This window comes from Serinus canaria, chromosome 9 (genome assembly GCF_022539315.1).
Source record: "Serinus canaria isolate serCan28SL12 chromosome 9, serCan2020, whole genome shotgun sequence".
Lineage (NCBI taxonomy): Eukaryota > Metazoa > Chordata > Aves > Passeriformes > Fringillidae > Serinus > Serinus canaria.
In genome coordinates, this window is record NC_066323.1 from 7,796,678 (window position 1) to 7,823,106 (window position 26,429).

General features: G+C 43.9%; 2 protein-coding genes across 3 annotated transcripts in view; both read right to left on the reverse strand.

Moving 5' to 3' along the window:
* Positions 1 to 1,113: 1,113 nt before the first annotated feature.
* Positions 1,114 to 18,623, reverse strand: LAMP3 (lysosomal associated membrane protein 3). 2 transcript variants are annotated; one of them, XM_030227194.2, is made up of 6 exons: positions 18,148 to 18,623; positions 13,311 to 14,062; positions 12,101 to 12,223; positions 9,318 to 9,375; positions 8,615 to 8,782; positions 1,114 to 5,324 (listed from the first exon to the last, which is right to left on the reverse strand). In XM_030227194.2, exons 1-6 carry the CDS (start codon positions 18,191 to 18,193, stop codon positions 5,185 to 5,187), a joined length of 1,287 nt encoding a protein of 428 aa, XP_030083054.2. In that variant the 5' UTR covers positions 18,194 to 18,623; the 3' UTR covers positions 1,114 to 5,184. The 2 variants fall into 2 exon arrangements, with proteins under 2 accessions (XP_030083054.2, XP_009087667.3); XM_009089419.4 differs by having other exon boundaries at positions 13,323 to 14,062; positions 18,148 to 18,609.
* A 356-nt stretch (positions 18,624 to 18,979) lies between these two features.
* Positions 18,980 to 26,429, reverse strand: part of MCF2L2 (MCF.2 cell line derived transforming sequence-like 2) — a 114,903-nt gene continuing 107,453 nt past the window's right edge. Inside the window, exons 29-32 of the mRNA XM_050977881.1 lie at positions 25,449 to 25,567; positions 24,787 to 24,899; positions 24,263 to 24,366; positions 18,980 to 23,153 (exon numbers count right to left, since the gene is read on the reverse strand). Of these exons, the coding sequence (XP_050833838.1) occupies positions 23,053 to 23,153; positions 24,263 to 24,366; positions 24,787 to 24,899; positions 25,449 to 25,567 (437 nt within the window). The 3' untranslated portion in view covers positions 18,980 to 23,052. The remainder of the gene's footprint in view (positions 23,154 to 24,262; positions 24,367 to 24,786; positions 24,900 to 25,448; positions 25,568 to 26,429) is intronic.

Here is a 26,429-nt window from a genome sequence, read left to right on the forward strand (position 1 = left end):
TCCCAACAGCCATTTATTTTGTTTCTGCATGTTGGAAAGGCAACCTGCTCCTATCTAAAATTGTGAACAAAGAGCTAAGTAAGAATCTGAGTCAATTAGTTTATAATTTCATAAAGTACTTGGGATCTACCATTTCCATAGGCAATAAGGCTCAAAAAAAGAGAAACGTATGTTTTGTGACATTTTGTGGCTAGCTGGGGAAGCCCAGATGCCCAGCAGTTTTCTGTTGCTGTGGCAGATAAAATTCAGACCCACGTTCCCCTTGTTGGCATGCAATGGTCACAGCCCTGGACGTGAGGAAAAAAGTGTAGTGTCCAAGTCTTGTCACCTTAGTCACAAAGGGTTAACTCCACAGAAATATTTCTCTTCTCACGCTTGTTATTTTGCTGAAATTGATGCTTAAAAAATACGCCTCCTTTTTTCTTCTAAATATTCTGATGCAAAGGTTTCTTCAATGAATTCCAAACCTTTGTGCCTCTGGGACAGTCCAGGGTGTGACTCATAGATGGGGACTTTTTGCCTTTAAGTAAAATAGTTGACTTTTCCTCCATCTGCCACTAAACCTTGTCAAGAAAGAATTTTGAAACACCAGCAGCCTTTGAGGGTCTACTTCACACACACAAGTGTGTATTTACCAGCCCAGCTTCTAAAACATGAACAAGTAAGGAATCTTGCTACTAAATAGGTGCAAGCCTGGCACCAAATTTAACACTGTACCAGACCAAGCAAGTGCCAAAGGGCAAAGCAAACAGACCCTGCTCTCCAGGCAGCCCTGCTTTTCTTCTGAAAGACAAATCAAGGGGCTTGCAAAGTTTTCACCTTGTGACATTAATTTATCCATCATGTAGGGATTTGCACTATCACCAGAAATGAAGTGAAGCATAATTCTGGTGTTTTATCCCGGAGGGAAGTTACAGCCTCACTGCTGCCCTCACTGTCACTTCTCCAACAGCAAAGTTCCTCAATCAGCTGCTGGCAGCAGAGAGATTGTTTTTTCTCCCCCATCTTTCTTTACCACATCTTCTGCTTTCCTGCAGTCCATCTAACAACCTTTGCTTCATGAAGAGCACATGTCAGACTCAGCCATTTCAGAGATAAAGTCATTGCACACTCTAATGATTAAATACAGCCTTTATTACGGAAACACCAATAATAGAAAAATAAAGAGCATATCTTACTTCTCATAGCGAGTTATTTTTAGCAGCCATACATTATAGCAAGCTAGAAGTGGTCAGCCAAGCCATGTTCAGACTCAAGATGCCAATCTAATCTCCCTTCCTGTTTCAACTGAATTAACAGCTGTTTCTTAATTTGTGCTTGTCCATCAGAAAACAGAAAGGACTGAAAGAAATTAAACCCTACTTTTTAAACTCCTCAGTGACTTGTCTTAGTGTGACATCATTGTGTTTCTGGGATACCCTCATGGGTCTCTGCACACTCAAGACCTCATTTTGTCTTGGGTGTGCAGAGACCACAGGGGATGGTTTGGCATGGGAGCTGCATCAGGGCACCAGGGAGCCATCAGGATGTGGGGATGTGCTCACCTCCTAGTCCCTGTGATGGCCCCATGGCCTCCTGAGCAGCATACACTTGCACAGAAGTTAAGCTTTGCTTCCCTGGTGGATGCATCACGTCATCAATGCACCACATCACTCTGATCAGCACCTTCTGGTTCAGGGCTGGGTTGGTCTGAACCTGCAGCTGGGGGAAGAAGTGGGCTGGGGCTGCTGAGTCACTCTGGGACCCAGCTGCAGCCTTGTCTCCTCCCACAGCAGACAAAACTGCCCTGCTGCCCCACAGTATGGCCATTATGGCCCAGCTAGTGTGCAAGCAGTTTACCAATTATCCTCCTTTTGTATGGTGTTTTTTTAGGGACTTTTTGCTCAAGATACTTCCTCAGACAAGATAATGAAAAGACAAATCTGACAACACCAAAAGGAATTACTCCTATAGAGTCTTCCCAGTAGGAGGGAGACCTCAAAGCCACTCCACTAGATAAAAAACTGCCAGCTAAATATATTCCTGTATTCTGGCAGAAAATGAACATGGGCATCAGCTTTTAGAGCTGCACATGGAAGCTCAGGGAGCAGCTGGGCTGTCTGATTCTAATTCAGCATTAAGTCTGGAGAAGCAACTCCCTGCTATGCTGACACATCCCTGCAGCAGGCTGTGTGGGTTTTGGGATCAGGGATGGAGGTGATGGGATGCGCTGGGCCACAGCTGGGAGAAAGGTTGCACTTCAAGGCTGGGATCTCCTGATGCAGTAAGGATTTCTCCAATGGATACTCTACTGCTGTAAAGCACTAACTCCATTGGATCAATTTTGCTGCATATTGGCAGCATTTCCTAGGGGCATCCAATCATTTCATTGGTTTGCACCATGTGCACTTCACCAGTGCCAGTTAGAGCAAAGCCAGAGTATCATTCATGTACAAATGGCAGAATGCAGCTTCATAAAAATAGCAAACAAAAAATAGCAAGAAAAAGCATAAGAAAAAATAAGATAAATCTGAATCCAAACATTGTTCAATATCAACATGTTGATTCACTGTAGAAAGAAAAAAAAAACCTGTGGGAGAGAACATTATTCATGCATCACTAGTAAAAATGCCAGGTGTCACAATATTAACCACAGAATTAGTAGTCACTAATAACTCTTTTCTGTCCTCATGCTCGTATCAGACTTTTTTAAAAGGCTGACTATTAAAATAAAGCAAATTTTCAGATCAGAAGAAGCAAATGCTATATCCATCTCAGTAGAAGTAACACAGATCACACAGTCCAGCAATATCCAAAGAGCATGTGAAATGGGACTGAGCTTTGACAAGGGAAAGATGTCTGATACCTGGGCAGAACAGCTTAGGGCCAGACCATGTGCTGGGCTCTTTAGGCAGCTTTTGTTAAAATGGCCACATGTAGCAGACTGGGACAGTGACATCCCCACTGCAGGCTCATTTTCAAATGGAAGCTCTTTATCCATTTACCTTTCCTTCCAGACATGTAATTAAAAAAAAAAAAAAAGTTGAATGCTTTAATTGAGTATAAAAATCTGCTTTCTAAGCAACAGATTCATAGTATCAAGTAACCCTGAGAATTAGAGGGATCTTATTAGGCCCAAGGTCTGAGTCCAGTGGTTGCTTGTCTGCTAAGGGGGGAAAGAGGAAGGGAAAATGAGCTCAGTAAAGCTCACTAAGCATTATGAACAGTGCTGGAGCCCTTTTGTGAAAGAGTAATTTAAATACTTACATTTTAATTTAAGTATTCAACTGAATGCAGTGTAAATCATGGTGTCTGCATTCAAGGCTTCAAAGTTTGGTGTCCTATTTCTTGTGCTGTTTTATTCAGGTGTTCCTGTGCTCACAGCTGGTTCTGATGTTTCTCCAAGTGTAAAAGTGCTTCAAAATTGTCTTTATCTTTCTTATTTATCGGTTCATTCAGATTCAAAGGGAATATTTCTAAAGAACGGTAATTACTTCCACAGCAACATATTATACTGATTATAGAGCAGTATGGCCATGTTTCCTGCTTCACACAGACCAACATCTCTAATTAATTCATAGAATGGAAGAATTTATTTTCTTCCTTCATTTAAATAAGTAAACTTGCAATGGTAAAATACTAGTAAAATACCAAAACTATTTTTAAAATACTTAAGGGAATATCTGATATGACATAACCATCAATTTTATCCAGTGAAAATCCAATGAGGTTTCATCACTATTAATAACTGCCCAGGATTTGGGCCATTATCCATAGAAATTAAATTAACTCCCAGCATTTCCTTTTTGTTTAGATACAGATTAAACTGTCAAGGCATTTTTGCCTGAGTTCATCTTTCTTTTGTTTAATGAGTGCCATTCCACAGTCATTTTCCAGGCCAAACTTTTATTAGTAAAATTTGAGCCATTAGCCTAACTCCTTGGAGGAAGCGTGCTCATATTGAATATTATTTTCTCTTTTGCAAATGCTTTTGTACATAATTTCTTATCATCTTGATGTCATTTGCTTCAGTGAGCAGATTGTGTGGCATGTGCACATATGTATGTGTGTGTATGTGCACATTTCTACACAAGTAAATCTTTTGTGACAAGGAACTTTTCCTTCTTACAACAAAGAACATGAGCTGGACTTAAATCTCAAAAGCAATTACTATTCTCATGCCTTCATCATTGGTTCAACAGGAAATAGACTACAGAGTGTATCAGTTGCTTTAAAGCAACTCCAGATTATTTCCATATGAAAATCCAGCTGCTCAGCTGTGAGCACACTCACTTTTGGGCAGAGTTTGTCCAAGGTCTGTGCAAGCTTTTATTTCCCACTGAAACCTTGACCGTACAGCATCAGTGGATTTCCATTTCTCATGGACCTCATGCAGGTGCCCCAGTGGTGGTCACTTAATCCCAGGCATTTCCAGTGAGTGTGGCATCTGCCTGGATTAAGAGACCTCTCCGTTGCCCCAGCAGAGGACATTTTCTGGGCTCAGTGTGTCACTGTGACAGGTCCATGTCTGAACAGCACGTAGGGGATTCCTGAGCTCTCAAAAGACCAGGAACATATTCAGCTCCAGGGTAAGAGTCACAATTACCACTCTGTCTTTGCAAAGGGCTTAGTGGGAGAATCCCAGGAGCTTAGGAAGTGTAACTGTGTGTAAGACTGGTGAGAACTTGCTTGTGAATGGAGTCACGCTGACAATTCCCCTGAGATTTTGGCACACACCATGTTCTGAAAAAAGCTTTCAGTGAACTCACTTAGCAGAGCTGTCTGTAGCTGTGGGCCTCTGGTTTATTCACCTGAAGGTCAGACTTACATCTTTTGATAAATCTAAACACCATCATTAACAAACCTGATGGATTTTCTTGGGGGTAGTGATACTGCTTGCTTTAAGCTATTCTTAGGAATCAGCCTAGCTGTTCTGAGTGACCTCCTTTGTAGCCAACAGAGAGAATTTAGGCTCCTCATTTTGGACTACATCTAAATTAGATGCTAAGAATAGCCTAAAGCAGAAGGTGTGAGTTCTCTCCTTCCCACCTTACAAGAACTCCTTTCAGAAACATTCATTAGCTGTAAACACATGGTATCATCTCACTTAAAAATGTGGCTTTAGGGCAGGGAGATTTCCAGGCAGAAGCAAAAACTCCTGTGACTTCTCTCCTTGCTGCACACACTTGGAAGCACAAGGGCACCTCAGATGCGTTCATATCCTCTCTGTGGCTTCCTCCTGGAGATCAGGAAGGTGGCAAACACAATGACAAACAATCCCAGGATACTCAGGCACACTGCAATGGGAGCTACTTTGCCGTTTCTATCAAGAAAACATTCTTCTTCTGAAAGGAAAAGAAGATCAGAGAATGTTACACCAGAACACCATACTCCTGAACTGTACATCTGTATTCCAGTAAAGTTGGCAAATACAAGCCAGAAGTTCTCAAAACCTTGCTTTCTTTTTCTTTTTCTTTTTTTTTTTTTTTTTTTTCCTGAGCTATACTCACGACACTTTTTATCTGTGGTGAGCCTTATCTCAAGAAGGGGCCTTATCTTGCCCCTTCTGCAGTAACTCTGTGCTTCCCTAGATAGTGGCTCTTCTCCCTCACATCTGCAGGAATTGTTTCACCACTCAGCACACACACAGCAAGGGCTTTCTTCCCAAAAGCAGATGGGAGCATCATAATACAAATACAAAGTGACAGCCTGAAAATAAAGAGCAAGACATCCTGCATGGCCAAAAACTGCTTCTGTGTGACATCTGATTGCTTCTTCCCAGTGAAGAGGATCAGGCCAGAGACAGAAGCCCATAGTCCAGCACATCATTAGTGCAGTAGGGATCCTTGTTATGCCAGTGTTTTCTATGAAAAATCAATTTCTGATTTTCTCTCTGTTTAATTCAGAGTATTTGTGGATAATGGTGGCTAACTCAGAACATTCAGAGATTAGGAAGAGAGAAGCCTTGGGCATAGTCCAGGGAGTTGCTTTAGCAGTACCTTTGCAATTTTGTTGTATACACAGAATGATATCAGACACAAATCATATCTTTGAGGGAGCATCCAAAGATATCACTCCAAACATACCTCTTAGCTACAGAGAGGGCAAATTCTGGCTTCCTCAGCCAGTTCCTACCCAAATGAATATTCAAATCATCCTCTGATTAAACAGAAATTTATTGCTTTAAAGCGAACTTCTAGACTGAAGGAAATTGGCAGCTTTCCTGTGAAGGGATTGTACCATGTGGGCCACTGACAGAAACAGAAAATTTACCCACTAACAATGGGAGGATCAGCCTCAAATTCAAAATACTAGTGTAGTCCTGGGAGTGAAGGCAATGTCTGGGAATGACCACTAATGTGCTACCCAGAATTGGATCAGACCTATATTTTCCATCAGATCTACAGGAATGATCTTCTTTGGGCTCCAGGGAAAGACAGACCTCTGTCATGCTGGTGAGAGTGGCAACTGCTGAGCAAACTGTTCTCTAAGCAGGGCAGTATGGTCAGCTAAACCCTATAATATATCCCAGCTCAGCAGCAAATCCAGTTTATAGCCAGGATATGAGGGAAATCCAACACCCTGTGACCCCTCACTCCCTGGGACTGTTCTGAGACAGGATTCAACAGCGCTCAGAGATAAAAACCTTGACTCTTATTCCATGACTGTGCTGGCACAGGCTGTAGCTTGGCTTGGGCTTTTCCCCCATGGGAATTTAATACTGTCAGTGGGCAATGAGCCCACAGAACATGTGGAGTCCATGACATCATATTCCAGCTCCAGAGCCTCCACATGACTCTTCCCAAAGTCTGATCCTCTTCTTCTCTAATCCAGATGGTGATGCAATGCCACAAAACCAGAGGCATGAGCATTCCACTAGAGGTTGCCTTTTAAAAGCTCTGTCTGGTTAATGTAACCTGCTGTTAAATGAGCTGAAAAGTATTTGCTTCTAAGTGTTGTAAAAACCAGAGATGTTTGGCCATTTTGCTCTGATGAAACATTGGGAATGAAGGAATGAACTCTATGAACTCTAGAAATTGTTTCTGATACAATGAAGTACAGAAGGCTCTTTTACAAATTTCTAGACTCAAACAGATTAAGCTATTAATGCTGTAATCTGTACAAAATTGTAATGAACTTGAAACCAGTGACCATTAATGTTTTCTTTTTCTTTCCCATTTAAAGATAAGCAAATCAGTAGCAACAGAAGTGAAACTATCAGTCTTGAGACACCCGGAGGGAGGAGGCTGATGGTTTAGTCATTCCTTCACTGGGGATTTTCTTTTTCAGAATCTGCACATGCAGCCAATACACCACAGTTTCATGACTGTTTTATAGCCACAGGGGAATTATTTCAGAGATGGGAGCTGCTTTCTCAGCTCTCTGATTAAAAGCAAAACTAATTTAAATTTGTACATGGTATTGACTAGCAGAGATTAGTCTGACTTGGAGAGAGAGAGAGGGAGAAACAGAGAGCCTCTTTCTCAACTGAGTCCCTCCTAGAGGTGAGACCATACCTAATCCCATAAGTAATATCATTCATTGTACACAATTGAATGGGAATGCAGGGACCAGATGGGATCCCATGAGTTCTTCCAGCTCATTGTTATTCCATGAAAAAAATCTCTACAGAATGAAAACAAAGATGGGATTCTCAGTGTGGAGAAGGACCATGTCTTTAAAAAGCCCCAAATGTTGTTTCCCATTATATCCCTTTTAGAATGGAAAAGGTAACCAAAATGGTGACCTAACAGAAGAAGAATTGGTCAAACAGAGCCAAACTGAGTCAAAAGACAGATCTAAAGTAAAAAGAATACAGGGCAATATTTTGTAAGCACACAGAAAGACAAGTGGCAGAAGAGAAAATGTCTTATTGCTGCATCTGAAGGGCTGGAGAGATGGTCAGCCCCTCTGTGCACCTGAGTTCTTGTATGGAAACGCCCTGAGAGGAAGCTACAGAAATGAGAAAATTGACAACTTGAAAAAGATCACAAGGTCCCACTGAGTCCCCCTCTCTGGTCTTTGTCTTTTACTGAGATACCTGATTGCCTCTTTGGGGCACTTCTCCAAGAAAAGACAAACTGAAGAGATAAGAGTCATGTTTCATTCTGAAGCTGGGAGTGGGCCAGTTGTGCTCCTCCTCAGGAGCACATTTCATCATGTCTAGACACAGCTCCTCTGAAAATATCATCCTGCATTCACAAATATCCCTTATTAGCTGGCAGTTTTGCTGCTGCAGCTGTAGGACAATGGGAGTATCAGGAGCCTTTTAGAATAGCTAAAATCTGGCTATATTGAGAACAGTAACCTGGAAATGAACTTTGCACATTGGGGTTTGGGCAGTGCACTGGTGGTGAACACACCCCTGCTTGTTCCAGGAGAAAATGGATGAAGAAGAAAATTGTGGCTGTAGAGCTGAACATTTTAATGAGAACACGAAACAGAAGGTACTAAATGCAGGGAGGAAAGATATTTTTCCATCCTCCATAGGTATTAGCACTGTGTTGGAAATGACTCAGGAAGGGTTAAGAAAACAGCAGTGGGATGTGCATGGGTATAATTTAGCAGATTGCATCCATTAGGCCACTAGAGTGCTCTAGATCTGGGAAGGGTGGAAAAGTATCCTTCTACTCACCTTTTCCAAACTGGTTACCCACAATGTCAAACGCCTGCAGCTGCATATGAACAAAAAGGATCTGGAAGTTCTTCTCCAAGGAGAAGGTTTGCCTGCTGGCACACTTAAAGGAATTCCCCAGCTTTGTTGTGAACAGCTTCTCATTTAAGGCTGCATAGTAAAGCATACCTGGAGGCCAGAGAGAGACAGATGAGAATCCACACTGACTCCACTGGAACCAATATCTTCCTGAAGTAAAATGGCCCCAGAGGTGACTAGAGCATGGACATTTTCTCCATAAACTATCACTTATTCTTCTTACGCGTTTAAATGAATGCTTTGACTATCAACGGACAACTCAGCTGAGCTTAGGTCTGAAAAAGTGGCTAAAATTTCAGATGCTTCTTCAAATCACATTTTAACAAATTGAGTCTGCAGGAGGAGGTTAGAATTCTCACAGGAGCAGGCAAGGTTTGAAGTAATCTCTATTCTGAAAGAGTGGGACTGGGAAACCTTTTGAGATCAAAAAGAAAATGTAATAATAGTGATGTACCTGCAGCCAGGCCCCTTCTCTTCCATTTTTATACCATGAGATTTAGGTGAATGACTCATTGAAAGCTTGATAAAACACATATTAGCAAAATCCAGTGTTTTAAAGATCTGAAAGCTTATCCCACATCCAGAACAGTTTGATATGAAATTAAGACAGGTTAAAATCACTGACCTTCAGAAGATAACTGTATTCTGCTCTCAATTTTAGTGACAGAGTAACTTGGAGCTTGCTGCAAAAGAAGATGTATCTTTATACAATGTAATACATGCTCATATTTGCAGGGGAAAGAAACACAGCTTACCTTAGCAAAATGGTCATAAAGAATATCTCAAAGGAACATTTTGTAAAGCATCACCTCTGAGACCCAAGAACCAACTCTCTTGGATGTATTTTTCTTTTCCGAATCTCAGCTGCATCACCAGTTCTGTTCAGTTTAATGAAACGGGGCCATGCAGGTGTCATTTTACACAAACTGCTCAAGCTGGGCACTCCTCAGATACTTGTGATAACCAAGAGTAGTAAGATTGCTGGCATGGAAAGCCCCTGGCACAACAGCACAGAACAAAAATTTCTAGCCAAGTGTCCTGCCCGCATGTGCCCTGAAACCCTGGTGCAGCCTGGACACTGCTCTCCCATGGAGTACCACAGGGCAAGAGCCAGCCCTGGGAGCTTCTCCCTGGTAGCAGTGTTGGAGTAAAATGGTATGCCTCATGCAGGAGCCCTGCTACCCAGTTTAATTCCTGCTGTGAGCACACAGGGACTGATGAGTGGAGCTGGTGGATAAATGGCATTAATGTCTCCTGTGCACCTGTAGGATGGAGTGAGAAAATTGAAGAAAGAAATGCACCAGAGAAGAGGTTCTCAGCATCATTCCAAAGGACATAAATATGATCATTTTTGGGTGGCAGTGCTTTGTTCTATTTGGCCACGGTTAAAAACTTGGCTTGGGGAAAACACCTACTCCTACTTCACATCTTGTGGGTTGGTTACACAAGTTCCTTTTTTCAAGCCCTTCACAGAGGCTGCTGGAGTGGTGAGCACTGAACCAGCCCCTCTCTTCTCCCCGGGGCCTGAGCCAGCTCCTCTCCCACAGGGACAGCCACAAGTGCCACTGCTGGAGCACTGCTGCTTCAAAGCACTGAGAGAGGCTGTGAGGACCAAACACAAAAAGCCAGCAGCAAACTGTTTTCTTACTAACTTGAATTTCAAAGCAGTCCAATCTGAGCCCTGCTATGCTCTTGAGGCTTATCTTTAAGTGGAGGGTGCATTGTCTAATGCTGTGCCAAAAAACACCTTTTTCAGGGCAAGGCAGGTCAAGCACTCCTAAAGGTCCACATCACTCTTCTTAGCACTGCTGCAACCTGGCTTTCATGGGTGGGTACTTGAATCCCCAGTCTTTCCCTAAGGATTCTTGTAACACCAAAAATGCTCCTCTTATTGCAGGAAGCACACATTTAAAGCAAACACTCAGAGTCTGAACTGATCCTTTGTTTTGAAAGAGCTCCTTCATTTTTTACCTTACTTTTCCGCTGTAGCTCTTAGAAAACTCTTTGCCATAAGCTAAAATAAGGATGACTACTGATCAAAATGTTTTCTCTGTTCAAGAATTAATGAAACATGTGGGGTGTAAGTTGCTGTTCCCTTGAAAATGACTGATTAACCATTTGTACTTTTCTCAATTGTCTCTAATTTGAGCTTGGAACCAGGCTGCAAGACTGACATTAACTTGATTAATTGAAAGACACAGATCAACAGTGATGGCCCAATGCAGCTCTCAGCTGCTGTGGAGCTCCAGCACATGGCCTTGATGTTCATTACACCTGCCAGAGTTTGAAGGGATCCAAGCATGTTCCTGGCCATTCCTCCCTGCCCTTTAATGACTTTATACACAGTGTTAGTTCTGTTTTACTCTGCTGGCATCATCACCCAGACCTTACAGCTTTGAGGTAAATAGTGCTGCCTCCCAAAATGTGCAAATGCCTGATTTAGTAAGAGGATGGCTGTTCTCAGGGATTTTCTCCAGTGCTTGTAAAAGCTGCAGCACTCTTGGTAACTTGTGTTAAAGCCACACCTACATGTGATGTGTCCTCAAGGAGAAACGTGAAATTAATAGATATAATGTCAAAAACAAAGCTCAGTTTCCCACTGTGTAAGCAGGATCTCTCATCTTGCCCAAGTTTCTCTGTGTGTTTATAGGTGTACCTGGTGTGGTGCATTTTAAGGCCACTTTTCTACAACTTTGTTTTTTCAGTTCACTTGTTTGGAATTCTCCACTCAGATGAAATTAGACTCCTTCAGCTGTGGGTGTCATTGCTCCTGGGCACTTAAAACTGCACAGGCTGTCCTTTGAATTTGACAACCCCAGCTGGCTTTTAGGGGATGCAAATGGCTGAGAGTAACTTGACAGTGAGAGTCAGAGCTCCCAGCACACCTTGTTCCTGCACAGGGACTCTGGTCCCAAACCCATTCCCTCTGCACCACTCCAATGCAAACTGCAGATCTGACCTCCTCTAGCATGAGACTTTTACCTATGTAAAAAAGAGTCTCAGATTTTGCTTGGCTATTCCTAGACTTTGTGTTGCTTGATGGGCAGCTTTAACACTGCTCTCTGGCTCTTTCTGTCAGAGGATAGCAGAGTACTGTGCTTACCCTTCCCTTCCAAATGGAAAGTTCAAACAGACCTGATTTAACACTGAAGTCAGTTGTACTGCGAGCACAGCATTGCACCAGGCATCCTCCATAGGTATTTTCCAATGTGAAATAATTCAAGCATGGTTCTATGGTTCTAGCCCTCTGGGAAGAGCAGGAGTAACCATGCCTTATATGCAGATGGAAAACAAGCACAGAGATAGATAAAATGCCTTTTTACACAGCTCAAGCTGGATCAAAGGCAGCTTTGCTTTGTTCTTGCTTTCCAGTCCTAAACACTCCTTCCCTCTAAATGCAACAATTACCTTTACAAAGGTGACGTTTACAAATCCTCCACTAAAAGTTAAGTTCAGCTCAGACTGCATCATCCCACAGCTTCCAGATATCTTTGTCGCGTTGGGGTTGACAGTCACATATTCCATCTGCTCCTGTAGAGAAAAGAGACATTGCAGGGCTGCTGATGAATGAAAGCAAACATGCAGAAATTTAATCACTTTAAAACACGCAGAGATTTGCCCATTTATGCCCCCAGACAGGCTCTGTGTGGCTGAATGAACATGCTAGTGATGGTGGCAGCCAAACTGCTGCCTGCCAGGGTTGTTCCCCACTTATAAACCAGCACTGGTAGTTGTCTGACACATCACCGAGCTGTTCCACTGCATTATACTGGCAGAAAATATTTGGTTTCTGTTCATTCAGTGAACTGATGATTCAGGTGGAGTCAGGTGAGTACAAGTAGTAATTTACTAAGAGGGAGTACCTTATATCATTATTATCAGCATCTCACTATGGTCTGGTGAGGTTGGAAATCCTGCTCCCTTCCTGGCTTCTGCCAGGACAAGGGATGAAAATTACCTTTACCAAGATTAGTCACTCTTCCTATGTTAGAAGTATTCAGATATCAAACATGAGTATTTGTATTTGTAACAGGGATGGCATAGGAACTCCAGAGCCTGAGGATGTAGCTCTATATGGTGTATTAATGGAGGCAACAAAACCTCATGCCTGAGGGTCACCACAATTGCTATTTCAGGTTGTATGGCATCTTTTGCTGAATCATTCTCAGTGGATCACTTCTAGGAGAGAGGAGCAGCTCTTCAGGACCTGGCAGTTCCCATGATCCTAAAATGTCCACAGATCAGCATCAGGACAGCCCACCTCTAAATGCAAGTCTGTGAACTGGCAATTTCTTGCTTTCATTGCAACTCACAATGTCAAGCTCTGACCCGAAATCAGTTCAGATTTTAATTAACTCCCATTCTGGGAAGCACAAATAACCCTGCAGGCTCATCCAGCATTGCTCCCACACAAATATCACTGAAGTAAGAAAGCACCTTTAGTGCCCTTGGCATCATCACCACACAGGCCAAAGTACAGCAGCGGGGATGCTGTGGCACGAGGGGCCTTAGACTGGCAGCAAACCACTTATTTTGATCATAGAAGCTAATTCTGAAAATGGCTTGGAAAGAGGAAGAATAAACTCTAGCTAATGAATGAAGTCACTACAAAGCTCACCTTCCACCTCACCTGTTGTGTATTTCGGGCCATCAGCTGCAGACCCATGACGGCTTTGACGCAGGTCCCGTTGCCATCGGAAACGGTGTAGGTGCCTGTGGGGATGGCAGAGGGCTGTGGGGTGGGAGAGGGTCTCACTGTGCTGGCAGGGGATGTGGGGGCTGTTTGTGTCCCTGCATGGGTGCCTGTTGTGTTGGTCATGGCCGTGGCTGTTGGACCCCCAGTGGCTGTTGTTTGTCCCTTTGACTGCGTGCTGGTGGCTGCAGAGGCGCTGGTGGCAGCTGCCCCCTGGGTACTCGCTGTCTGGTGCTTCAGGGAGGTGTTGGTGGCCACTGCTGCAGTTGCTGTGGTCACACGTGCTCCCCTGCCATGCCTGGTGGAGGACACAGGAGGAGTGGTTGTGTTCCTGACTGCAGCTGGAAGCGAGGGCATCGCTGGCGTGGTGGCCTGGCCGGCCGTGCTGGGGCTGTCTGCAGGGGCTGTGGACGTGGTGCCTGCTCCTGCCTGAGCTGCCGTGTGCTGGCCTGCAGCTGATGCTGCCTGGAGCTGCTCCGTTGTCTGCTTGGTTGTTCTGTGGCTCATGGGTGTTGTTTGAAGAGGGCCTGTGCTGGTAAAATGAACGGTGGTGCTTTGATGGGGTGAAGAATGATAAAGGGAAAGTGGCTGAGCAGAAGTAGCCATTTGGTGGAAGGATGTGGTTTCCGGAGACAGTTTGACCCCCAAGGCCATTTCAGCAAAGCAGGAGGAAAATGCTGCAAAGAAACTAAAGTCAGTAGTCTAGAAACCTTTATGTTTCACTTTTATGTTGTAAACCACAACATATCTGCACTGGTTTTATTATCAATTTCACTCTTCATTTGGCTCCAGTCATGATAAGAGAGTGAAGGGAGACACCCTGCAGGACTGTCCACAGCTAGGCACCACTCCCCCGAGCTTCACACCTCTGAGTATTCCCATTCCAGGGAGCACACTGGCTCCCAGCTCTCCACACACTGAGGAAACAGACTTGCACAATCCCCAGGCAGCACAAGAATTCCCTGCAGAGGTAGTTCAGCAGGATTTGCTGGAAGCAAATTGTTGAGGTCTAAGGAAGATGAAGTGGGTATAGCAGCCAAAGGGGTTGTTGGTTTCTTACCAACAAAGTGCAGGGAATAGGGATGTGTCTGTGTGTGTGTGCAGAAACTGAGACAGTGCCATGGTCTTACAGTGATTCACAAGTCTGGGAAACCAGTCTGGGGACAGGGAAATTCCAGGTATTTTGTTGTAGCAATGTCAGCTTGAACCCTGGAGTTCCTCCTCCTGGAAGAACCCAAAGAAAGACCATCCCTCTAAGTGATGGGCTTTCAGAAATGACAAAAAAATCAGGATAAAAAAAAAAAAAAAAAATCCAGGAGCATTTTGGACCACATCAAGAAATAGTTACAGCACCAAAATTATGCTTCCACCTAATAACATTTACAGAAATGCGTCCCTTGCAGAAGTGAAAAAAAAAAAAATCTGGCTCCTAAATGTAAATAGAGAAGTGAACAAAAAGTGGGAAAGTACATTGTAGAATATCTGAATGTCACAACTCTTCTGCTTGAGTCTTTGTGAGTGTGCAACAAGACTCGGGAAAGACAAGGTCAAGTTAAAGAAATAAATCACTGATGTATGTGAATTCTTTGATGTACATGAAGGTACAGGTAGTTAAATGCTTTACTGCCTAAATTAGTGGGAGGGCAGAGATAAATTCTCCAGTTTGGAGACAGAAGGGACCCAAAAGTCCAAGATAGCTCATATTCCCAGCAGTACAGCTCCACAGAGAATGCCTCAACATGTCTGAGTTCACTGTACACTGGTTCTTTCAAAGAAATTTCTCATGAAACGGTGTCAAAGTTGATGGCAGGCAGGCTGCTGAGATTAGAATATTAGGATAGATTAAAGCCAGAGGCACATTTAGAGTGAAAATGGCTGAAATCTCCCAAGGTCATCCATTTATTCATTTATTTGTTGTCACTCATCATGAACATAGATCTTCAATAATAGCTGAATTCACAAAATCTAACCATTTTCAGATACATATAAAGTAAGAATAATAAATCTTACTGGGTTTTGAATCAAATTCAAGATAAAAATCAAAGAAACAAGAGCAGAGGCACAGATCTTAACCTTTACCACAATTTTCCCTTGGCTATGCTGGAGAAGAGCAGAAATGCAGATGTAAATACTCCATATTCCTAAAATTGCCTGGGTTTCACTCTGAGCTGTACAGAGCACACCTGACTACCACTTTAGGTGTTAACATCAAAATGCAACTTGAGACAGTTGAAAAACCTCAAAAATATTGTGATTTTTTTCAAAATGAATCTAAAAATGCATAATTCATATGATACTTTAGTTCATTTTCTCTTTCCCCTATGCTTTGCCACAGCTGATGCAGAACTGTTAATCAGATGACCGATCTCTTTCTGTGGGGCCAGGGGGAAGCCAGAGCAGTTGCCATGCCCCAGTTATGGGTAGCTGCATCCAAGTGTACAAGCATGATAAAAACAAGAAAGAAGAAGTTGCAATTTTCACTCTTTCTTCCCCTGTAAGACTGTGAAACAATCCATATTTAAATTTACACGAGTCCTAAATTGTCTGTAGGTCTTAATTTTCAGTTCACAGATTGGTTTTGACTGCTGACCAGGTTACACAGATGTAGAAATATTAAAGTGACATTAGAATGCCACCCGTAGCTTTTAAATAAAACTCCTCTAAATGTCATTTCAACCCAATTACTTTTCATTATTCAGCCAGACAGGGTGGCCTGACGGGTAAAGCCAGAAATGTCTTTGGAATGGCCCATGGCTCTTGCTCACTGGGTGACTACCAAACTGCTCCTCCAAGCATTTTGGGGCTTCTGCCAGTGTGTGATGGCCACACTGCTAAATCCATTGGCTTGGTCTGTCACCCCAAAAGGCATTTGGCCACATCAGCCCCCAAGGACGGGCAGGGATCACTCTCCATCTGCACCCATTGGCATTGGCTGTGTTTGGGTGGCTGCTGGAGGTGGTTTGGTGGCCCTGCTGTGTGAAGGGGCAGATGGGCCCACTGGTCCCTGGCTTACCCTCCAGCTGAGGCTGGGGAGGCTTCCGTGGCTCCTTAGCATGGCCACATCCCTCTCTGGAAGCCTGGCACTGCTCAGAAAGCAGCTGAGATCATGACTCCCCCAGCACAGCCTTTTGTGGCTCTGCCAGCAGAACAGAACAGGCCAAGAAACACGAGGAGTGGCAGCTCTGCAGCCCCCAGTAGCTTCCTTTTTTTCTTTTTTTTTTTTTTTTCTCCTATAAAGCCAACTCAAAACTTCATACAAGCAACATTTTGCTTGAGGGATGCAAGTGCCCTGGGGTGCATCTTCCTGGAGCAAGCAGCTGCAGTTCCCTTGTCTCACTTCAGCACCAAAATTGTGTGTAACAGATGCTGAGGGCTGTGGGAGAGCCCTGACAGCCTTCTTGCAATGCTCCAGAACAAAACTCCCAGAAACAGACCAGCACAGTTCTTAGAAATTCACTCTTTTCCCCTCTGAGCCTGGAGTTCCCCCTTTTCATGCTTTGGTGACTGGTTTTGGTCACTAAAGGAACATCACTGCTCTGCTCCCAGGTGTTATGGTGGGAAGCTGAGTGCTCAGTGCCATGGCCTGGCTGTGCCATTTCTCAGCCTGTGCTGGGGTGTTTTCTAGAAACTCATCCCCTTTTCATCTAACCACACTCATCTGTTCAGCTGCCCAGCAGTGTTGTTCTGAACTAATTATGTTTCATTCCCTATCTGCATAAAAGGACTTGACTTTGTGACATTAATAAAACATCACAACAAATTATTAAAGGAAAGCTCAAAATTGGGTAAAGAACAGAGGAAACAAGTTCTTTCCGGTCAAAAGTGATTGCTGGCCACTGAATTATTAGTGTTGCTCCTCAGTCTGATCTTGCTCTCCCTTTCATCTGTATGTTTTGGGGCTATTTCAGCAGACTGGCTATGAAGCAGGCATGGGAAAGCAGAGAGATACAGCAGGAACTGCTTGTGGTCGAGTCCCTGGGCACTTTCCCTGCTCATGGACTGCGAGCGGGACAGGGCTGTTCTTTGTGCGATCCCCATGTGTTGATGGCAAAACCCGCCCAACAGCAAACTCAAACCCTTGGCCATTCCACAGATTAAATCACATTTTGTCCTCTTCGCCAGACAAATTTGGTGCTCCTGCAGGTGTTGAGCAGTGACTGGGAGATGTCCTTCATGTGTACGGCTCCCCAGATTTTCACAGAGCAGCATTAAGGATCAGATGATGACTCTGATGGGGTTTGTCATTGAGAGAAGCCCCAGCCTGTCTTCTCCAAGCCCCTGCCTCACTCTTGCTTTCCTAATCCTGCTCTGCATCTTGCAATGCAGATTAATTAATGACTCGAGCAATGCTTCCTTAGTTTTTTCTTTCCTGCTTGTTTCACTCAGGATTTTCAGTTAGATCTGCAAGTCTGGAAATAGTTTTAATTATGAAAAGCAAAGCCAAAAAAGTCTGCTTCTAACAAGGCTTTGAACTGCACAGAGTTCATGCCACCACCAAGAGTTCAAGGGAAAATACAGAGGGAAACGTCAAAAACTAAGTGTATACCACTACACAGTTTGATACACTAAGTGTGTCAAACTGATGCTATACCAGCTGCAATGAACAGCAGGTGTGGTTATTTTTCAGCAGTGGGACTTTACTGAGAGCACTCTTAGTGTTAGCAACAAAACTGTCCAAAGTTTTGGGTGCTGTCCTGACTTGCAAGGAAACCAGACTGACAGAATGACCCGTTTTTCAGGTGGAAATGATGCTATTACTCACCACAGGCGAGGGTCAGCGAGATGAGCTGCCGTGCGCTCCTCCCCATGGCCAGCCCGGCTGCAGCTGTGAGAGGCGCTGCTTCTCCCCGGGCCCCGGTGCAGAGCAAACCGAGCTTTCCTGCGGACTGAAAAGTTTCACTTGGTGCAGGGAGTGCTCAGTCACATGGCTGGGAAGGGGGTGGAGAGAGAGGGGGAGACCGATGCCTCTCGCCTGTAAACTCGCGCAGAAGGAAATAAATGATGGTCAGGAAAGAAAGTGAAAAGAGAAATGACTGGTGGGCTGGCTGGGAGGAGACTTGGGGCTCTGCGAGGCCAGGGAAAGCTTCGTGCATCTCCCTCCCCGGCGCACAGTGCCCCAGCAGAGGGTTACAGCCAGTAAATCAGTGCCTCCCCTGTGTTCTTTAGAAAATACTTTATTTAAGGGCAAATTCCACCTTTTATGTTAAGGGACAGAAGGGAGAGGTGAGACCATCTCCACAGAGCACCTGCTGAAAGTAAGACAGGGCTGAGCAGAGCCCCAGACGGGCTCTTGTCCCATGGGGGCCATCCTTTGCTGCTCGGCCCCATGCTGCTCCCAGGCCTGCTCCAGCCAAGGTGCATTGGCAGGGGCTCGCTGTTAGTGCTGCATCCAAACACTCCTGTCACACTCCTCCTCTGTCACACAAAGAGCTCTGTCACACAGAGGGCTCCTGCACAGCTCCCCAGGCCGGGGCGGGAACCGTGCAGGCAGTGCTGGCTGCAGGGCTGGGATGTGCAGCAGGAGAGCATCACTGACTCCTGCCCTGGGCATCCCCTGCCCTGGGCATCTGCCAGGGGCCTGCTTGGGCAGGGAACAAAGCAGCCCCCACACTGGCCTCTGGCTGTTCCTAATTCTTCTTTTCCTCATACCAATATCAGCTGCAGGAACATGGTGACACCAAAGACTTGAAGAGTCAGGTGAGGTGAAATTTGCCCCCAGAAATCTGGATACCGCATGAAATCAGGTCCAGTTTATCTTGGTCTATTTGTACTGTGTTTCTACATTCTCATTTTCACCTGCTTGCCTTTCTACATGATCCACAGCTTGCATTTGCATCAATTAGCACTTTCTAATGAACACTGGCAGGCAAAGGCATGCAGATATCTCAGGAGTAACTATGACTATTACAAAGTCATCTACAACTTTCTCTGTCTGTGTGAGCCTCTGCACTCTCCTTAGAGTCCTGGCGATTCAGAACATGACTAAGGGGGATGGGTAATGGAAAAAAATCCCTACTCTGCCTCTTGACACATGTGTTGGACAAATTAAACTTTTATTGGACAAATGTGTCGATTTTTTTCAGCTCTGATAATGTGTCTTTACTGATAATTCATGTATTTCAAATAGAAGAAAACCCTCATTTTACTTGTTGCTTCATATAGAGACATCAATCAACCACACGGTTTTGTACTAGTTATAATTTTTATAAATTTCAAACAAAGTGTGGTTCTACACAGGTCAGAATGGCCTAATTACAGGAAGTTCATCTGCACACTTTTTTTTCTTGTAATAAACTCATACATTCTGTATTGTCTGGAAAAAAGGACAGGTAATTCTGTGCTCTTTTCCTGTCTGATTATCTCTCATCAGTCACAATATACAAATACATCATTATCAACACCATGGAAATCATGTAAGAAAAACAAACTGTACCAATTCTCAGCTGGGGAGAGGAAATCTTAGCAGCTATTTCAGTCCAGCTGCAAGAAGAAATACACATTTTGAATCTTTTTTCTTATTATTCTTATATCTTTCTAATCACATATATATATATATATTTGAAGTCTTTGAGTATTTTTGGAAAGGAAGCACATGGCCTTTCTCATACCCAATCCTGTTTGAAATATCAAGACTCTAAGAAAATCATAGATAATAAAATGGCTTCTCATCACACACGCGGCCAGAACAGGACACACACAGAGCTTTGCTGTCACTGGCAAGAAAAGCCAGAGCTCAGATGTGGTTTGGCTGCAGCTGTTTGTGTTCAAGACAACGAGCACTGGTCTGGTTCTCCACCTGGTGGGGTTCCAGGTGAGAGGAGAGGATCAGGCCTGATTCTATTCTAGTCTGGTTTACTAAAAGCAAGACTTGTGTGTCGTGCAACTGCCCGTCTCTGTTCCCCACTGGTGCCAGGGAAGGACTCAGCAGCCCACCCACACCTGAATGGGCGCTTTTAAAGGCAGTTCTGAGGCTGTGAAGTTTCTGAAGTTTCACGGGAGAGCAGCAGATCAAAGAGAAGAGAGCCCAGGCAAACCCTCAGCCTGGAGAGCAGGTGTGGCCAGCCCAGGCCCAGGAGCAGAGACAGGCACAGGGACAGCAGCAAGGGCTGCTGCAGCACAGATTTACCTGGGATCTGGTGTCTTCTACAGCCAAATCTTAGTCGCAACCATTACTTTTAAATGACTTCTAAATGGTCACTATAGCATCTCCAAACAGCACTGAAATGAAATCCTCATTTGAAAACTATGATTTTTAGGTCCATCTACCTGAATAGGATGGTGTCAAAGACCTACAGACAGAATAAGCATACCCTCACACACATGGGTCTTGCTGGACTTTACCAAATCATCTTCTAGACTGTACATGGAGACCCATTCCCTTAATTATCACTTTGCTTGACAGAAATACACTAATTAAAAGACTGTCCCGCATACTATTTTAAAAACTCAAAAAGTCATCAAACCCCATTTTGTCTCATCAGCAAAGCCAGAAGGCTGCTCCTTTGTCTTTCCATGCATGGGCAATGTCACAAATCTTCAGTTTGGCAGTTTCATACACTCAGGGTAACCCTTCCCCACACACAAAAGCTTACTATACTCATGTGCAATCAAAGCTCCCTAGCCCTTCCCTCTCCTATGCTTAGGGCAGGGGTAGACAGCAGCACTGTTCCTGTGCAAAAATTACTGAAAGTAATAGAGAAACCAAAATGAACTCATTTTAGAAAGAGGATAAAGTAATTGCACTATAACAAAATGTCACTGCATATTTCCTTAGGGGACTGAAAGGAATCAGTTCTTCCTGCAAGATGCTGATAACCACAGTAGAGCAAGAGGATTTGTGTTCCTGAGAGCCTACATGTCAATTTTGAGGTAAATGACCAGCACAAACAGGCTTCTACCTCAGCAGAACAAAAATAGCTTCCGGAGAGGTCCTTTAGTCCTGAACAGAAAATGTCAAAAGTCACAGAGTTTAGATATGGAAGGTTAGAAGAGCCATGGGATTCAATCACCACAGTGCAACTTAAAATCAAGCAATAAGTCTTCACAGGCAAAAAAAAATCTCACTAAGCCTTTACCTGTTCCAAGGCTTTTTCTCAAACAGGACTATCTGCCTGCTCCACAGGCATCCTGACTCCCACACTAAGGTACTCGCAACTCCAGCCTCCACTGAGACACAAAAGAAAACATTCGAGTCCCTGCAAAGGTGAGAGCAGAAATGATACACACACCTACTGCTTTACTCAGAGGCTCAGTTAGTAAAGAGTGGGTTTTGGTTTGCTTCATCTCCATTTCTAGTGCTTTTAGTGCTCTTTGTTATTTATATAAAGCACCACTAGTCTGAGGGTTAAACAAAACATCCCTAAGAGTGAAAGCCACTCACTCTTGAGCTTCTTCAGACTGGTCTTTGCCTGTTCGCAACTCTTAGTCGATATTTATTTTTACTAGCAGCTAGTTTGAATATCTAGTTTAGCTATTTATCTTTACTAGCAGTATTTATCAGTACTAGCAGCTTTTGTGGGACCTAAGACCCAATTACCATCAAAATGCCTTCTTGCCTTAACAGCTGCTCTAAATGAGCTAATGGCTTGTATGGAATGATAACATCTGTAGTCACTTTATATTATACATTACATCCTTATGTGGCAGAGATTTGGTACAGTCCTTTCATCAAACGTCCTGCAAAGAAGTATTTAACAACAACACTTTATCCACTCATTGGAGCATCTAATGCTCACTGCCTATTTGCAATGCTTAAGTATATTCCAAATGGGGGGTGAAATGTATCTACTCATAGCCCAGCACACAAGAAAAGCATGCAGTCTACTAAAACATGTGACAGTAAATGGCATTTAACTGAATTCTCGGCACCAAATGCAAAGGGTTGTGATCCAGCAACCAGAGATTGTACAGAGGGCAGAGGAGTGACTTAGACTGTAAAAAGAGTTCAGAGTGTTCTTTGTCACAGTAGCTGTTACATGTCTTTACTTCCCTGCTTAGCCCTGCACCTCCCAGGCAGGAGCTGCCACCTGCACCATGCCAGGTGTGGAATGCTGTGTGCAGCAGGGCCCTCCTGGGCCACACGTCACTGCTGCACGGAGCCTCTCTGATGGTCCCAGCCAGAAGTCTCCTTTCCACAGCCACCCTCAAGCAGGGTGTTTTTGGTGTTGACTGATAGCAAAAAGGGCACATTTGTGATGATGTATCAGCTGGAATTAAGGAGGACAGGGAAGGCACAGCCAGAGGCAAGCAAATGGAAAAACCTCCAGGTGACCCCAGGGTGGAGCAAGGACTCATAACCACCACGTGCCCCTCTGCAGTGATGTGGTGCTCAAGCAAAGTTGCCAAAAGGTGCGTGCATAGAGACTCTTCAGCTCTGCTGTCGACCTAATTTAGGCCACATCTTCTGAAACAGTTTGATAATCAATGCGAGAAGCATTTTTCTTCTCTAATACTGAAGGTAGGCTTGATGTTTTCCGGATGTTTAATGCTCCTTTCAAGTTTGTTTTTCCCAGCTTGCCAGGTGGACAGCACAGTTCTCATCTGTTCATGTTGATAAAATTTTAGTGACTTATGAACCTCAGAGCTTGTGAGAAAGGCAACTTTGATCCAGTGTCCACCCAAGATAAAGGCAGGTGGACGGGGTCCTGAGGAAGGCTGGTCCTGCTGTTCAGCTGCCAGCCCTCTGTTCTGCTGGGAAGCTTTTGGCCACCTCAGTTTCCTTTGTGTCTGACTCTACTGAGGCTGTGCTGCAGGAATCGTTGTACGTGTCTGAAAAGGAGGACACAGGCATTGTCACTACAATATGTCTACGGGATTTTTCATCTACAATCTTGAAGTTCTTTCTTAAAAGCCTGGAATAAAAAAAAACATAAAATCACAATTCTACTGCTTTTCTAATTCCTTCACAAAAAGCAAGGGAGGCTCTTCTGGTGTGTAACTGTTATGTGTGCCTGGCTTTTTCTTTTGAAGCACTGGGACGAGCCAGTGAAATGAGAGCCATAGTTGGGCAGGTGAGGAAAGGACTGACCTGCTGTGGAGGTGAAGGAGCAGCAATTACCAAACTCCCTTTACACCACAGCAAAGAATCCTGAGGTTGAAAAAGGATTTCCTCCACTCAAACAAACTGACCAAAAAAATTAAAAGAGATCAGTAACTCAGAATAAAATGCTGATAGCTCTCCATCGCAGATCCCCAGGGAATGGCTGTGCCAGATTTTGCTTTCTTCTGCTACCAGAAGAAAAGCAGGACACATTTGGTAAATTATATTTAAGGATGGACAAATATTAGTCTGAATTGTAAACCTTTGATCTGCAGAGTTGCTCAGATTCAGTTTTTCCAGTGCAACCTGTTTGGGTGTTAGGTCAGAACCAAAGCTGTGACTGGATGACTTTTAGTGCTGATTTGGCTGAAATCTTGCCAGAGCAGCCCTTCCTGCAGCTTTTGGAGCCAGCTGTGAAATATGATGAAGGCAGTAATGGTTCATGAAATTTCAATGTTTTCAAACCTAGGCCAGAAGCACAGCCCTGATGCTGGTCTCCATCCAAAGTCTATCCATGCCAGGATCAAAGCTGTCCTGCAGGCACACCCTGTGTATGAGACACTTGGGCTCACTGTAAAGCAGCCAGCCTGAGTACTGGTAGCCATAGAAGTTGGATGGGAGATTCAAGTTCTGCTCAGAAAGGGGAAAATAATTAAGCCAGGCCAGCACCAAATTTCAGGTTAGCTCAGCCATGTCACCAGAGACTGCAGCACAGACATGCATTCAGGTGAGTTCTTCAATACAGAAGTGCACTTTTTATCACATGCTTTTTGCTATCACACTCTTTTTCAGTATGGAGAAGAAAACAAACAAACCAGTAACACATTTTCTCTATTACCTGCATTGCTGCTCTTAATTATGTTGTTACTGTCCCCCTCTGCTGGCTGCAATATGCTGGAGGGAACCCAGTCACTTTTCTCAGAGACCAGTTTCTTCACTAACCTGAAACTCAGAGAACAGTCAGTGAATTTTCCTACATTGCCCTTCCCTGGGTTGTGTTTCTTAGAGGTGCTTGTTGGGCTATCATTTCCTGAACTAAGGAAGAAGGCAGAGGACCCAGGGCAGTCCTACAGATATATCCATACAGAATCACAGAAGGACCAGGTTGGAAGAGACTTTCAAGATCATCAAGTCCAACCCAACCCCAACACCTCAACTAAACCATGCACTGAGTGTCACATCCAGTGTTTTTTAAAATACGTCCAGGGATGGTCAGTCCACCACCTCCCTGGGCAGACCTTTCCAGAACTTTACCACTCTTTCCATAAAAAACTGTTCCCTAATATCCAACCTATATTTCCATCTTTTCCAGGATGTTCTGGCTGTTCAAGCTGTCCAGTTCTGTCTCGCTGCCATACTCACCATTGACCATTCTCTCCTTCCTGCACAAACTGCACTAAATCTCCATCCTCGAGAGAAAGAGAATCTGGGAAACAGCTGTCAAAACTGCCTTCAACCCGGAAGAGATTGCTGCCCTAAAATGAATGAAACAAGGCACCAGAATAACAATCACTACATATAAAAGAACACTGTGCAAGAGGTTTTAGTTAAATACTGAGTTAGGCATTTCAAGCTGGCATATATTTCTTCTGTAGGCAATTGTGTTTTATCATGTCCACGTTAAATACTACTCAAAATTTGGATAGACCTGTTAGACCTGTTATTTAGACTTTAGGCTTAACCCACCAGCCGTTATTCTGATATAAAAATTTGGTTTGTGACACCAGGTGAAGTTATCTGGGAAAGTCTGAAATTACTTTTTAAAGACTCAGAGTTTTCCCTCACTTTTGTAGCAGGCAAAGTGACAGCTTACAAGAATGGGTGACTTTTTATGATCTTCATCCTGATCAACAAAATCTTATAATAATCTTCCAAAACCCCAGATCAAATTTCCATCTTCTGTATTACCACACATCCATGGATTTAAGGCTGGTATAAACCCAAACTTTGCAGGTTACACTGTAATCCTTAGAGAGGAGGAAGTTATGCTGGGAAAGGGCAGTGTAATTTTAAAAAGCAATTACATTGTTAGGGTTGGTCTCTTCCTCCAAATCAGAAGAGTTAGAGAGTTCATCCATGCTGGAAGGGATGGCTTCAAAATCTTCAAATGTGTCTAGAGAAGGCATTTGTCTGCTGGGCCAACCTTTTCAAAAGACATAAACCAGAAAGAGTTAGCTATCAGACATTAGCCTCTTTGAGAATCAGTCTGTAAAATAAATGTCACATGTTCACTTCTCACTCTTCCACTTACCGAACTGCTGGTACTTTTTTGTAGTTTATTCCATGGTTGTGCCATAAAAATTATGTCACAGCCATTATTCTGTCTCTAAAAGCCTGCACCACTCACTGTCCCTGGTGTGAGAGCATCATGTGTGGCTGCAGCATTCACACCCCTGGATACTCCCAGTGCTCAGCATTTCTCAATCTCTTCAGCTCAGGAGGTACAAAAAACAAGGAACAGGATAACTTGTGCCAACAGGACTTTCAGATGGCCATGATGATTCAGTTTCCAGCTTACCTCCACATGTTTAAGTAAGTACAAAGCCATGGAATTTTGGTTGACTTCTTATCTCCATCTCACCCCAAGGTGATATTACCACCTGAGCAATTTACAAGATTATACCCTGGAGCAGGCTGCAAGTGCAGGGAAGGGACAGAGTAAACAACAAGGCACAAAGACAACCGGGGGTGACGAGAGATCTCAGTCATATTTGTGTTGTTACCTGTCTTACTGCATGATTTTCACCAGAACCACCCCAACCCAGTGGAATGGACTCAGTGAGAGATTTCCAGCCCAAGCTCAGCAGCCAGTCTCTCTTTACCTAAAAAAGCATGTCCGTAGGATGTGTCCTGAGGGAAACTGAGGCTGAGTCAGTCTGCCTGAGGCTCCCATGGTGCAAAAGTAGCTCAGGCTCTTTTGTGCAGATGGCAATCATCACCTTCACTCTCCTGCACTTGATGCCTGTCCCTTTTCTGGTGGGGAGGGGATGACTACAGTCCAGCTC

What these genes read in the sequence shown, in the direction of transcription:
- LAMP3 (XM_030227194.2), bottom strand. Translation starts at nt 18,193, where the DNA reads ATGGGGAGGAGCGCACGGCAGCTCATCTCGCTGACCCTCGCCTGTG. An exon ending in CTCGCTGACCCTCGCCTGTG is followed by an intron (nt 14,063 to 18,147) that starts GTGAGTAATAGC and finishes GTTTCTTTGCAG; the next exon opens with CATTTTCCTCCTGCTTTGCT. An exon ending in CACAACAGGTGAGGTGGAAG is followed by an intron (nt 12,224 to 13,310) that starts GTGAGCTTTGTA and finishes TTTTCTCTACAG; the next exon opens with GAGCAGATGGAATATGTGAC.